At 40.2% G+C, this 14,427-nt stretch overlaps 1 protein-coding gene across 1 annotated transcript in view; it reads right to left on the bottom strand.

Moving 5' to 3' along the window:
* The window catches only part of TRPM6 (transient receptor potential cation channel subfamily M member 6), a 127,072-nt gene that overhangs the window by 90,554 nt on the left and 22,091 nt on the right, over window positions 1–14,427 (bottom strand). Inside the window, exons 6-12 of the mRNA XM_055135132.1 lie at window positions 10,816–10,987; window positions 8,099–8,267; window positions 7,270–7,393; window positions 5,802–5,874; window positions 5,377–5,477; window positions 4,748–4,882; window positions 1,931–1,984 (exon numbers count right to left, since the gene is read on the bottom strand). Coding sequence (XP_054991107.1) covers window positions 1,931–1,984; window positions 4,748–4,882; window positions 5,377–5,477; window positions 5,802–5,874; window positions 7,270–7,393; window positions 8,099–8,267; window positions 10,816–10,987 — 828 coding nt within the window. The remainder of the gene's footprint in view (window positions 1–1,930; window positions 1,985–4,747; window positions 4,883–5,376; window positions 5,478–5,801; window positions 5,875–7,269; window positions 7,394–8,098; window positions 8,268–10,815; window positions 10,988–14,427) is intronic.

The raw sequence follows: 14,427 nt of genomic DNA, 5'->3' as shown, positions 1-14,427 counted from the left end.
CAAAACAAGAATGTGAAAAGAAGGACAGCAAGCATAAATAAAGGGCATGAATGACAGAAGCAAGTGAGATCGCAAACCATAACTGTTGCCAAGACAAATGTTATGGTGGTGAGAAGGTGGAGCACAGATTTTCAAATACACGATCTTATTCTAAACAAAAACTGTTTTGACCTCTAAAAACCCTTCTTACTGCTACTTCGTAAGTGGACTTGTGAATTTGTGGTACTTCTTTTGGAGTGAGTGCACAGCCATTGGTGCTCAAGGGTTACTTCTGGCTCTGCACTCAGTGCCTGGGGGACCACATGCAATGGCAGGGTTGAAACCGGGTGGGCCATGTGCAAGGCAAACACCTTACCCACTGTACTATCTTTACCAGATACATAGTGCATTTTTTAACAGTACACAGAGTACCAAATTAAACTTTTTTTTAAATTTTTGTTTTGCTTTGTTTTAGAGTCACAGCCAGTGGTGCTCGGGGTTTATTCTAGGCTCTGTGCTCAGGGATCATTCCTGGCAGGCATGGAGGACCATATGGGGTGCTAGGGATCGAACCCGAGGGCTGCATGCAAGGCAAATGCTCTACTTGCTGTTCCATTGCTCTGGCCCCTGAGTTAAACCTTTGAAATAAACACATCATATGTAATGCTTACAAATATTGGAGTAAAAATAAGTTTAAATATAAACAAATGTAAATGACTTAATTTCTTCTTTCGTAGTAAGAATTTACTTTTTCTAAGGATCACCAAAAATAAGGTGCTTATTTGCTACTTAGAAGCATATTTAACCTAATTCATCCCCTTTTTTTTCAAAGAATTTAAGGAAATAATGTAAGGAAAATCATTTTGATCTACCATAGGTCAAGGCATACTTAGTTCACATCAGAGCGGACGTGTATATTTACCACTAATTTACCAAGCAAATGCTTTCCTCCACGGACCTTCCACTCTGACTCACCCAGCAAATAATTATAACCAGAAAGTCCACGATCTCTTCAAGATATTCAATGACAGAAAAAGTGAGTTTAAAGTTTTTTTAATGTGCTGTGGATATAATAGACTATTTTGTGCCTGTGAAGGTGGCAGACTTTGGGGGAGGGTGGGAAACCAGGAACATGGTGGAGGGAAGGTCACACTGGTGGTGGGGTTGGTGCTGACACACTGACTGCCCAAACAGCTCTACTATGAGCAACTCCATAGACCATGGTGTTAAATAAATAAATAAATAAATAATTGTGCTGTGAATGTATTTTAACCATGATGAAAATTTTTCATGCCAATTTTCAAATATCACTAAAAGTTCTTAGTAATGAATAGGAAATTAAGGCATAAAATTCCAGTTGTAAAACTTCTGTAAAACCCAAGGGAGCAGACGATCTTCTGTTAATTTTGATTTAGCTGAGTTCACTGAGAGAGCACTATTAGCAGAATATCAGGGTACAGAAGAGCCGAATGCACCCTGTGATCCTTGAACAGTGTTTAGACTCACAAAGGAACTGGTAAGAGCCCCCAAGTCACCATTTCAGAATTGCAAGACATAAAGAATAATAAGTCTATTTTGGTTTCCTATTAAATATGACAGAACTAAGACATTTCTTCACGTTCAGCATCTTTATCACTTTTATCATTTTTTATCATTTTTATCACTTTTGTTTCAAGTGGAAATGAAGCCTTATTACTACAAGTCATAGAAGTTTAGTGTGTCTGTACTTCATTATAAGAGAAAATAAGTATAAGTCAATGCCACTTCAAAGATTTTAAAATATAAAATAAATATGAGTATGGCTTAGTGAGGAAACTGTTCAGAGTACAGACAAGATGTAATTCACTAGGAAACACAAATCTACACTTTATCAAACAAAATCTGGCAACACATCCGTCACAAAGCTAAAGGAACACACAAAGGAAACTCGATACCTTCAAAATGAAGTTACCTGTTTTACATCTCGGATAAGATGATGCAAGAGCATATTAGAAGGCCCTTGTTTCTGTGACAAAGAAAAAAAAAAGAATTATTATTTTTATTGCTATTATTTATTTTCACTAAGAGGAGAAAATTTTATTTCAAAATTGCATAAATGATCAGAATGCTGAAAATTTCTTAAACATCTTTAGAATGAAGCTTAAATCATATTAATTCTAAAGAAGATGTTTCCCAGCAAAAGGTAGTTTTACGGGAAGGAAACTGGAGACACTGGTAGAGGTAAGAGGACTCTGGTGAAGGGATTGGTGTTGGAACATTGTACATCTGAAACTTAATCATGAATAACTGTAATTTACAGAGATTCAATGAAAAAATTAGTAATAAAAATTTAAGATAAGTTTAGATTTAAATTTTGTATAAATATGATGCACAAGTGTAGTAATAAGAAGTTAATTAAATTTGTTTTATGAATAAGTCTTAAAGGGGCTAGAGAGATAGTTCAGTGGATAAAGAACTTGCTTGGTTTGCACACAGCCAACCTGGGATCTATCCCTGGTTCCCAGGGTCTCCCCATGTCCTAAGGAGAGATCCCTGAGCACAGAGCCAGAAGCAAGTTCTGAGCACTGCCAGGTGTGGCCCAAAACTTCTCCAAAATAGTCATAAACCTCAAGTAATTTATCCTTTATCATATGCAATAATCCATAAACAGATAATTATTGAACATTGAATTAAGCTTTTAAAATTCAATGAAGAATATAAGGATTTTTTAAAAGAGTTTTTATAGTATGACAAAGGAAAGTGAAACTCAGATTTAAAAATAAAAACAATACAAAGATGTGTAAGATTACAAAGAGCTGTAAATAATTTCTTCTATGGGGACAGATCAATTACGAACTGGAGTATTCCAGAAAACAGGATTTGAGCAGGACTTTGATAAAAGGGTAAGATTCAAAAGAAAAAGAATGGTTTGTGTAACCAGAGATATCACTGTGGTTAAAAGGCCAGTCTAGTTTCATGAAGTATTTGCAAGGCGATGTTTCAGCAGTGGTTTTGTTTTACCTACATCAACTCAATTAAAGTCACTTATTCTTATTCCCATCTTTGGGTTTTTTAATTAATTAATTTTTTAAAAGAAAAACCATGAAATACAGTTACAGACTTACAAACTTTCATGATTACATTTCAGTCTTACATTGATCAAGGACTCATCCCTCCACCAGTGCCCATTCTCCACCAGCAATAATCCCAGAATCCCTCCCTCCACTCCTAACTGATCTCCTTCCCCCACCATCCCCTTCACCCTCCCCGCCCCCCTCCGTGGAAGGCAAATATTATCTTTTACTCTCTTTCTCTCCTTTTGGGTGTTCTGGTTTGCAATACAGGTAGTAAAAGGCAATCATGTTTGGTCCATAGTCTACTTTCAGCACATATATCCCGTCCTGAGCTAGTCCTTCAAGCATCATTTACTTAGTGGTCTCTATCCAACTGCCTTTTCCCTCAGCATGTGAGGCCGCCTTCCAAGTCATGAAACAATCTTCCTGGCCCTTACCTCTACTATCCTTGGGTGTCTATCTCCCATTCTGTTACTTTATATTCCACAAATGAGTTCAGTCACTCTATGTCCGTTCCTCTCTGACTCATTTCACTTACATGATACTTTTCATGTTGATCTTATATCAACATGAAACATATTAAGTGCATATAAATTTGCACTTATATGCAAATTTCATGATTTCATCTTTTCTAACAGCTGCATAGTATTTCCATTTTTGGCTTTAAATGTGCCTCTGATATTTTAAATTGATGTATGGTTCTTTTTAATTTTACATATAAAATTCTAAATATTCTATATATTTTATTCCAAATAAATGTATGTTTCTGTTCTGAAATTCAATTAGTTTATTTTCTTTATTTTTTAAATTTTTATTAAAGAGCCATGATTTACAGTTACATTTACTGATAATTGCGTTTTAGGCAAACAATAATTCAACATCAATCCCCCAACAGTGTCAACTTCCTTTCACCAGTGTTCCCAGATTCCCTCCCCATTCTAACCCCGCTTCACCCCTGCCTGTCAACTTCACAGGCAGGGGAGAAACTTCAAGTTTCAGTGATTGTCACTTAGATCTCATGTTTCACTTCTGTCAAGTCTATGTTTTGGGTATATGGATATACCCCTCACTCATATCACCGGTATAACTGAAACCCTGATGCTTGTTAACCCACTACTCCTTGTCAGTAATCTAAAATCTAAAATCCTTGTTAGATTTTATTTCCTTTAAAATACAGAAATGTCCTTAGGATAAAATTTCAATGGCAAAGCTGTTTCTTTGGTTGAAAGAATTGTCTCCATAGGGCTGGAGCAATAGCACAGAGGGTAGGGCCTTGCACTCGGCCAACCCAGGTTCAAATCCGAGCATCCCATATGGTCCACCGAGCACCGCCAGGAGTAATTCCTGAGTGCATGAGACAGGAGTAACTCTTGTGCATCACTGGGTGTGACCCAAAAACCAAAAAAAGTATTGTCTCTTTATTAGCTATTTTGAATAAGAACGTTTAAGGGAACTTGAATATTAAATATTTGGCTTAAACTGAATCTTAATCAATAAATCTTTGTTTTGGGGCCTACCACCTGTATTGGTCAGAACCAGAAGTGCTCAAAAACTAGGGTAGAGGGATTGGGATAGAGGCCCATGGCACCATAAGGTGCCAGAAATCAAACCCAGAACATTGCACATGCAAGGCATGTGATCAACCATTTGAGTCTTATTCCCAGTCCATTAATAATTCTTATGGAAGGTAATTAGCCAAATATTCTAATACTCACTGTATTATACAGCTCTTCCAGTCGGGGGATGGTAAGGAAGCGATGTAGGTTCACTCCATACTCTATTAAGAGTTTCACAAAATCCACACGATCCATCACTAAAGCATCGAACATAGCTTGTTCCAGAGAACCAGGCTTCAAAAGGTAGAAATAAACAAGAGATATAGAGACAAATTGGAAAGTAGAAACAACTTAAGAATCCCATGAATTTTGAGCTAAAAAATATACAGACACCATAATCATTAAATAATTATTAAGAAAGATTCTGGCCTGAGTGAGGAAATAAAAAATAAAATTTTAAAACATGAAATGGAGGGTATAAAAGACATTCTGAATGAATTTGCTCTCAGATGACTGGCTATTATTTAAAAAAAAAAAACAACCTCAATGCTTCTTAAATTAACCTATAGTTTCATGAAAGTCTAATAAAAATCCCAGGTTAATTTCTTTTCTGCTTTCATAATTTGGCCTGTTTTTTTTTAAATCTATCCGGTTTCTGGGTACAAGTGGTGAATTAAACATACTCAAGCTCTTACCTAAAATTCCACTATATGGTTCTATTTTTTATGCTGTCCCTCTCTAATAAATCAAAACACATATACTTCAAAATGATTCAATTTCCACTCTACCTTCCAGTGTTGTCCATAAATTAGAATATGTTTTTTTGCAATGTCCGTTCTATCCCAAGCCATTGCCAGATTTAATTGTTCTGATGCTGTTAGGTTGGTGCCTAGGATGAAATAATAAAATACATTTTATTTGAAATATCAGCCTAATAGGGCCGGAGGGAGAACAGCAAGTAAAGCCTTGCACACAGCTGACCCTGGTTCTATCCCTGGCACCACATATGGTCCTTAGAGACCATCAGGAGTGAACTCTGAGCACAGAGCCAGGAGAAGGTCCTAAGAACAACTGGGTGTGGCCCCAAAACAAAGATAAAATAAAATATCAGTCTAAATACCATGGAATGTGAAAAGTGAGGGACAACTGTAGTAATAGTTATTACATAGCATAACTGTAACAAAAGTGAGGGACAACTTACTCAGATACTCACCCTTTAGCAGAGCCGTTAGGATTGCTAAATCAAGGTCTTGTGATTCCTCAGATTCAGCATCAAATATAGTAATCTAGAACCATTCAGAGCAAAGGCTGACGTTTAAAGAAGTAAGCAAAGAAATGTTTTCATAAGTACTCACAAAATTCACTAGAGCTAATGAACAGAGGAAAAGACTATTAACATAAAAACAGTCATTTTTTACTTATAACAGAGAACACTTTTTAAAATAGGGAAATGGAGAATATTTCCTCTTTTTGAAAGAATACTAAATGAGAACCTTCTATCAACTAGCCTTAGAAAGTACAACTTGTTTGTTAATGAGAAATGAGTCCTCAAGGATTTGTCATATAAATGAGACAGCAGAGACCCCAATGAGCAAATATGATGTCTATACAATGTCAAAATGTCCAAGGCATCAAAGCAACTAATTTTTTAAAGACAAAATAGACTTTACTTATGAATTTAAAATTTTATATCCTGGAAATGAACACAACAGTTTTTCCAAATTATTTATATACATGTGTGTCACATGTATGTATGTACTTGAATAATATGGTTATTAGTGAACTGAAGTCCCAAAGATTTTTAACATATGTTTTTCCATGTCTAAATCAACTGATCCAGATGTATTTTTGAGATGAAGTGTTTGAATAATATCAAAATCTTGTATGATTTGGAATGACCATTAAATATGGAAAGATCTCTGTGAATTGTGATATCTTCATATTTACTCCAATTTTTAGCTTAATATTATGTAAATTGCTGATAAAAATTTTGATAAAGGTACCCTAAAATACTAAGATATCTTCCTGAATCTGTGTTAAGTTATTGCCCATAATTTTTTGAATCTGTTTTCTCTCCCAGAATATCTTCTCACATTCCATTGTGCAATACACCCCACCCCAACCCCATCATGGTCGCCTGTAGGATTCACTCATGATACAAGAATACAGCCATTGAACCCAGAATACAAGGTCACCAAGTTCACTTAAGCTATGACCCTGTCTCTTTACTCTCTAGAAATATTTATATAGAACTGTCACTAAATTTGATTACTTCTATACAGTACTGCCAAAGATTCCCCCTAACCCCCGATACAGTTGGGAATTTGAAGTATTGTGGTAGGGTGGAATGGGAAAGAATAAGAAACTAAGTCTGGTGCTTGCCTTGCGTGTGGCTGACCAGGGTTCAGTAGCCGACACCCCATATGGACCCCCAAGCACTGTCAGGAGTGATCCCTGAGCACGGACCCAGATGGAACGCTTGAATACCACTAGATGTGGCCCAAAATTTTAAAAAAGAAAAAATAGAAACTAAGTCAAGTTCTAAAGGGCTACTTACATACTATCCAGTTAAAAATGTTAACTTACATACTGTTAAAAAATCATAAAAATGATAAGAATAATTATTTTTAATAGACATTTTTCAAGTTAGTTGAGCTAAGTCATCAACTCATCCTACTCACAGAATCTCTGTGCTCCATGCACGCCATCAGAATTTGAAATAGTTGCTTGGACTGTTTGAGACTAAAGTTGAAAGTGTTTTGAATCATCCAGATGATTTCCTCCTTCACCTGAGGACGAAGGGCTCTGAAAAACAATCGGGTGTAATCTGACGCTACACAGAGCAGGGAGCAAGCAAGCCACAAGAAAAACATCTGTCTAGGGGGTGGGGTGGGGTGTGGGGGTTCTCTGGTCAAGAAAAAGCCAAGGAGCAGGAAGCACCAAGAGCAGCAAGAGGAAGAGGCCGAACTTGAAAGCAAAACCAGAGTAATCTGGAAGAAAGAGCTCTGGTGCTAGGTTCTCAGCTGATAGATCTGCAGAAATAAAGAGCATCACGTACTCAAGAGATCTAAAACCGCAAAAGGTTCTGACCCATCATTCAAAGTGGCTTTAGAGAGAAGGGAAAAAAGAAAAAAGAGTGGGAGAGAAAGGGGAAGAAATGATAAGGCATGAGAGAGCAGGTCAAGCTAAGCAAGTTGAATGGATGGTCAGTAAGGAAGTTGGCAGGGCAGCATTTTAACCCATAAGCATTGTATTTACTCATGGTCAGTACTGCGTGAAGAAATTCCAATTTCTTTTGAAACTGGAAGAATCCCAACACTGAATAAAGCTTTGCTGGCTAGAGAAAAACCGCCTTCTTATCTCAAAAGTGGCAAGAAATCAAAGCTTTAGGGCAGCATTTGAATGCGTAAATGTCAGGATGTCACTCCCCAATTCCCTGCTGCCAACTGAGCTTGACAATGAACGGGCACCACAGCCTACTCTCAATGCAACACAGAGCCGACAACTCACCCTTCATCTGCCAAGTGCTTGTGGGTGAAGGCCAGGAGGTCAGCGGCCCTGCCCGTGCCTTCACACACCACCACGGGGTCTCGGTCCTTCACCGTCTCCCACACAGACAGGATGACATTGGGGCCCCCTTCCACCACCAGCCCCACCACCGGCACACCTTGCCTGGAGCCTGTAAGGAAAGACAGCCCATAAGAAAGAGCCCCGTCTCGGCCAGTCAGCCACTGTGGGATTTCCAGATATCAACCTTTTCTTGCCACATCTCTGCAATTACTCGTCCTCTCCTGTGACCTTTGCTGGCTTAGCTCCAGGTCAGACCAGCAGAGAGGACTTCAGATAACATCCACCTGCCTGCCAAGAGTACCTCGAGGCTTCCTCAGGTTAGAAAGCGCAGGTCAAAGTTTTTAATACTTGTTTAAGCAGTCCACAGAGGATTTTGACTCTTCTTTGTGAAAAATTCCAAAGATAACTCAAAGAAAGAGAATGAATGGTATTTCAGCCTTTCTCCCAAGCAATCTATTTAAATGGAAGTTATTTCAAGGCACGAGATGAGACGGACTGCTCTTGAAGACTTTCACGGTTCAGTTTATGCTATCTTTTACTATGTGGATTTCTCTCTTTTTTTCCTTTATGTTTTTGTTTGGGGGCCACACCTAGTAGTGCTCAGGGGTTACTCCTGGCTCTGTGTTCAGGAATCACTTCTGGTGTAGCTCTAGGACCATATGAGGTGCCAGGGATTGAACCTTGGTCAGCTGCATGCAAGGCAAGACCCAGCTATACTATCATTCCAGTCACTACCGTTTCATAAAGAGAAAAATGTAAGAAAAAGATTAATGAGTAACTTGACTTTTTAAAAGTGCTTCCAGACAGAAAGGAGATGTGGGAGGGATGAGCATGGTGAAAACTGTGGTGGTGGACACAGTATTATACACCTACAGACAGAAGCATGAACATAAATTCCTGAAAATCCATAATGTAATATTTAATTTTAAAAAATTATTTGAAATTTAAAGAGATTAAGTGAAAAATCCAGAGTGGTGTACATAGCATATTCCTCTATATTTTAAAACCCACACATATATCTATAGATGCACATGGAATCGATATGTGACAATATGTCACATATGTGACAATCACATATATGACATGTGAACCCAGGAAACTCTGGAAAAACAGACATCGAACAGTGACCAGTAGAGAAGGGTGAGGATTAGGAGATACACTGGGAAGTGACACACATCACAGCGATGCATAAACCCTTCCATAATTATTTCAGCAGGGACAAGACAGTTCCCAGCAATGGATACTTCTGGCTCTAAGAAAACCGGAAAGACTCTTCTTCAGGGCCAGTGTTCTGTTGCCCTCCTCCTCTCCCTCCATCTCCCCTCCTCCCCCCCCTCTTCTGCCCACAGCCTTCTCTTTCCCCTTTTCTGACCTAGATGAGCCTCCATGCCTTCTCCACACTCAATTCTATGTGACTGGCAATGGCCCCAGAGTCTCTCTCAGGCCCCTCCTCCAACCAGGGGATTTTTATAGCAAAGGAGGAGAAAAGGGGAAGAATGAGACATTCGCTGGAGACTGCTATGCACCAGCACTATTATTGGCACAGCTAAAATCCTGTATCTCCGTTCACTCGTACTCAGACTCAGAGGCAGAGAACCCTTTGCATATCTGGCTGGTGTTCACTCCATTACTAGAGGTTCAAGCAGCAAAAGAGAGTTTTGAATGTGCTCAACCTGCCCACATTCACTCCCGTGGGGAAACAGGTCAAAACTCAAAAGATGTTCAGCATTTCCCAGACAGAAGCCCAAGGCTAGGGAGAGCCTTCCTCGCACCTGGCTGTGTGCAGCAGGGACACACATCAAGGGGAGAGTTCACGCACTGACAAGAGTCAGGGACCTACTTTTTTCTGCCTTGGACAAAAAAAGTCTCCATTTCTCCTGTGAGCACCTACCTCTTTATAAGAACCTCTACCTTGATGAGATTACATGGCGCTGGGGGCAGTTTGTGGGTGTGACTGCCAAGTTACTGGAAAACTGGGGATCTGGGTGGAGGAGGCCCAGCCCCAATCTGAGAAATGATAGATAGATAGATAGATAGATAGATAGATAGATAGATAGATAGATAGATAATAGATGATTGATAGATAGATAGATAGATAGATAGATAGATAGATAGATAGATAGATAGATAGATAGATAGATAGATAAAAACAAAAACAACAAAAAAAGAATCTCCACCTTTCCACCAAGGAAGCGCAGATTCTAGTCCCTTTTCTCTTCCTCCTCCAGACACTCTAGTGACCGCCTCAGAGATCACCACCAGAATGCTGCAGCACGGACAGCGTCCAAGGCTGTCACATCTCAAGTGCCTGACAGGACACAGGGCCCCACCCGAGATGCCCTCCAGGGCCATCCCCTTCTCTGCTCAGGTGAGTCTCCTGACTGCTCCTCAGCCCCTTTCCTCCTGAGACTTCCCCTCTCTCCCTCCATGCAACTGACCCCAAGAACTTGCTGAGTCTCCATTCATCTCCCAAAACCCCCTGCCTGGGCTGGGCCCCTGGCATGTATCCCCCTACTTCCTTTCTCCTGTCACACAGTTCTCCATCACCCCTGGCCTCCCCGGGCGTTCCCAAGGCCGGCCCTTGCAGGGGTCTCTCCACAGGAAGGCAGAATGCCTGGCTCCCTGGAGGGTCTGGGCTGGGTTCCGGGAGCACTCACGGCTGTGGATCTTCTGCAAGGCGAGGTACTTCTCCAGATTCCGTCTGAGCTTCATCTCGTTTCCGTACTTGCCCACAGTGCCGTCGTCGCACAAGATGAAGTGGGAGTGCATGCTGTTGAGGGTGGTGAACTTGCTGAGGGGGTTGCCGAGAGTATGGTAGAGACACACCACCTAAGGGATGGGATCACAGGAGACAGGCAGCGCTGAAGCTCCTTCCCTGGGCCCACCACTCTGCAGACTCGATGCCATGCTACAACATTCTGGCTGAGGTTACAAAAGGTGACTGGGAGGCCTAAGAGGTAGCTCAGCAGTTAAGTCCAGAGCTTTGCATGCACTCTCCCAGTTTTGATTCCTGGAACCACATGACCCGTGGGGTGAGAGTGGGGGTTCTGATGGTCCCCAGCACCACCAAGCCAAAGCACCACTGCATCCTTGGGCCAGAACATTGAACAGCCAGCCCAGTTGGACACAAATCTCCAGGAGTGATGGCCCAAACTCTCTCATCATTATTTAGATCTCCAAACACGCACACAAAAAAGTGATTTGGGGGTTAAAGATACAACTCAAGTGGTAGCATATATGCTTGCTTGACCCGGGGTTTAATCCAAGTGCCACATGGTCCCCAGAGCATGGCAACATGGCCCTTACAGCATTGGAAGGTCTGGTACTGCCCCTCATAAAACAAATAAAATGAATACATTTTAAAATATGAAGTCCTCCTTAAAAAATTTCCTCTTCAACTTGACTGATGAAGGACCCATTTGTGTAACCATAATTTCCCCTTTTTTATAGATCTCTCTGCGCTCTGACCTTATGTGGTGAGTCCGTCACTGAGCGGCAGAACTACCATCCACATTCAACAACACTCACACATGCTGTGCTTAGCACATTCCCCCAACTGCAGGTCTACATGTCCTGGCACTGCTGGGCTGTTGAAAATGATTCTACAATCTGAGTCAGAGCAGATTTTTCTGCTTAATAACTTGAACTCTAGATAATACTAGCCTCTTTTCCAAGCCTCATTTTCTTCATGTGAAAGTAAAAAAAACAATAATTCCTACATCAAAAAGTGTTGTTGTGGACCTTAAAACAAATAACATGTAAAACACATTATAAACTCTACTGATATTAGCCTCTCAAATGAATCTTTCTAAGGATGGAGGAGACATCCAAAGGGCTGGAGTGCATGCTTCGCAGGCTGGCGCTCCAGGTTTAATCCTCAACGCATTTTGAAGACTCTAAAATGTGCAACATCCATGCCAACATTTAAGGGCTGTTCAGAAGACTTAGTGAGCTACATTGATGGAGGACATGTTGAGGACTTCCTATGATGGGAAATACTTAATCCTCCAAAACTTCACTTCTCTCTCTTCAGATGAGTTCAGATTAAGTGCATGACTGCAAGTGGAAAAGTGGGGGACAGAAATCAGATGCCAGCACTTTAATTTGTGAGTGAATTAGAGGACATATATCATTAAAGCATGTCAAAATGCTCAGTGAACAAATTTCAGAAATCCAACTATTTATAAAAAAATATAGATTTTTTGGGCCGGAGCAATAGCACAGTAGATAGGGCTTTTGTCTTGCATGCAGCCAACCCGACCCAAGTTTGATCCCCGGTACCCCATATGGTCCCCTACACACCACCAGGAGTAATTCCTGAGTGCAGAGCCAGGAGGAACCCCTGAGCATCGCTGGGTGTGACCCAAAAAGCAATATATATATATATATATATATACATATACATATATATATATATACATATACATATATATAGAGAGAGAGAGATTTTTCTGGGAAAAAATGATAAATATATTTTGTAATTTTTTTTAAGTTTTCAGTATTTTGTTTATGGGGATACCAGCTTCATGCATCAAGTATCACTACCCAGTCATTTTCAGAGGCTCATGCAGTGCCAGATGGTCACACTCAGGCTCCGGCATGCAAAATATGAGCTGCAGGCCCCTGGCCCCACATTTGCTTACATAGGGAAGAATAATCATAAATAATACAAAGCTTAAAACAGGTAAATGCACACACAGGACAAGACAGCGTACAAGTACAATTAGTTATAATGTTAAATATCTTTCAAAACATAAAAGCTATATTCTTGAAAATGCACAGAAAAATTGATAAACAATGCTGAATTGGTATAACAGAAATAAGTGTAAGAACAATTAGGTGTAGACCTATAAGAATGACAAAGTTACAAAGAAATAAAGCCGGACCATCCAGTACTGGGTATGATTATGGGTATCACCACAACTCCTGGTGGGAATGTAAACTGGTCCAGCTTTCTGGAAATAAATGATCACATTTTTCAAAGTATGTATCTGTTTCCCCAAGCACTCCGCTTTGACAATTACTTTTAGGGAAATTAGTCAGTGAGTTTAAAGGATTTATGTATCTTGTAAGAAAACAACAAACAGGTTCCTGAGAGATGGTGCAGTGAGTAAGTGGCACTCATCAGAACTTCTGCCTACAGAACTGAGCTTCCGTGGAGTTAGGGTAGGGAACTCTCTGGTGGGTGTGGTTCTGATATATCGTAAAAAGGATGATCCCAGTGAGTTAATTAAATGGTTTTCAAAAATAAAATAAGATGTCCGTATCTTATCAAAATATTTATATGAATTCTTTCGGCGGGGTGAGGAAACACACCTGGCAGTGCTCAGGGGTCACTCCTGGATCTGTGCTCAGGAATTATTCCTGAAGGTTCTCGGGGAACCATATAGGATGCCAGGATAAAACCCAGGTTGGTCATATGTGCAAAGCAAGCGCCCCACCTACTGTGCTATCTCTCCAGCCCCCTATATTATTTCTTATAAAAGAAATAAAAACAACCAATTAAATTGATATAATATAGGACAGTAGTTAAATTATACTACTTTAGTATATAAAAAAATTATCAGACATAAAAAGTCAAAATGCACCTTTGGGACCCAAAGTGTTATTTTTCTTTAAAAGCAGACAAGTAGAAAGTTAGCTTAATAAACTGTGCATGGCACCAGGGCTATGGGCACTTTCCTTGCACTTGGCTGACTCGGGTTCAATCCCCATCACCTCATATGGTCCCCCAAGTTCCACCAGGAGTGATCCCTGAGCACAGAGCCAGGAGTAAGTCCTAAGTACCATTGAGCATGACACAGAAACAAACAAACAAAAAAGCTGAGTGCACGCTTTGCATGGGAGAGACTTGTATTCAATCCCCAGCTCTGGGAAGTATCTATGTGGTTGCAAGCAGTAATCCAGAAGTAACCCTGAGCACTATTTAGAATGTTTAATAAGTGAAGGGCTGGAGCGATAGCACAGTGGGTAGGGCATTTGTCTTGCATGCGGCCAACCCTGGTTCGATTCCTCCGTCCCTCTCCAAGAACCCGGCAAGCTACTGAGAGTATCTCACCCACACGGCAGAGCCTGGCAAGCTACCAGTGTTGTACTCAATATGCCAAAAACAGTGACACAAGTCTCACAATGGAGACATTACTGGTGCCCGTTCGAGCAAATTGATTAGCAATGAGATGATAGTGATACAGTGATACAGAATAAATGAAGAAGGATAGTAAGATCTGCATTTTGCATATTTATTTAAACAATGAATCTAGGCAATGACT

Source organism: Sorex araneus, chromosome 1 (genome assembly GCF_027595985.1).
Source record: "Sorex araneus isolate mSorAra2 chromosome 1, mSorAra2.pri, whole genome shotgun sequence".
NCBI classification, from domain to species: Eukaryota; Metazoa; Chordata; class Mammalia; order Eulipotyphla; family Soricidae; genus Sorex; species Sorex araneus.
The sequence above is the reverse complement of the archived record's forward strand: the minus strand, read 5'-3'. Positions and strand labels throughout refer to the sequence as shown.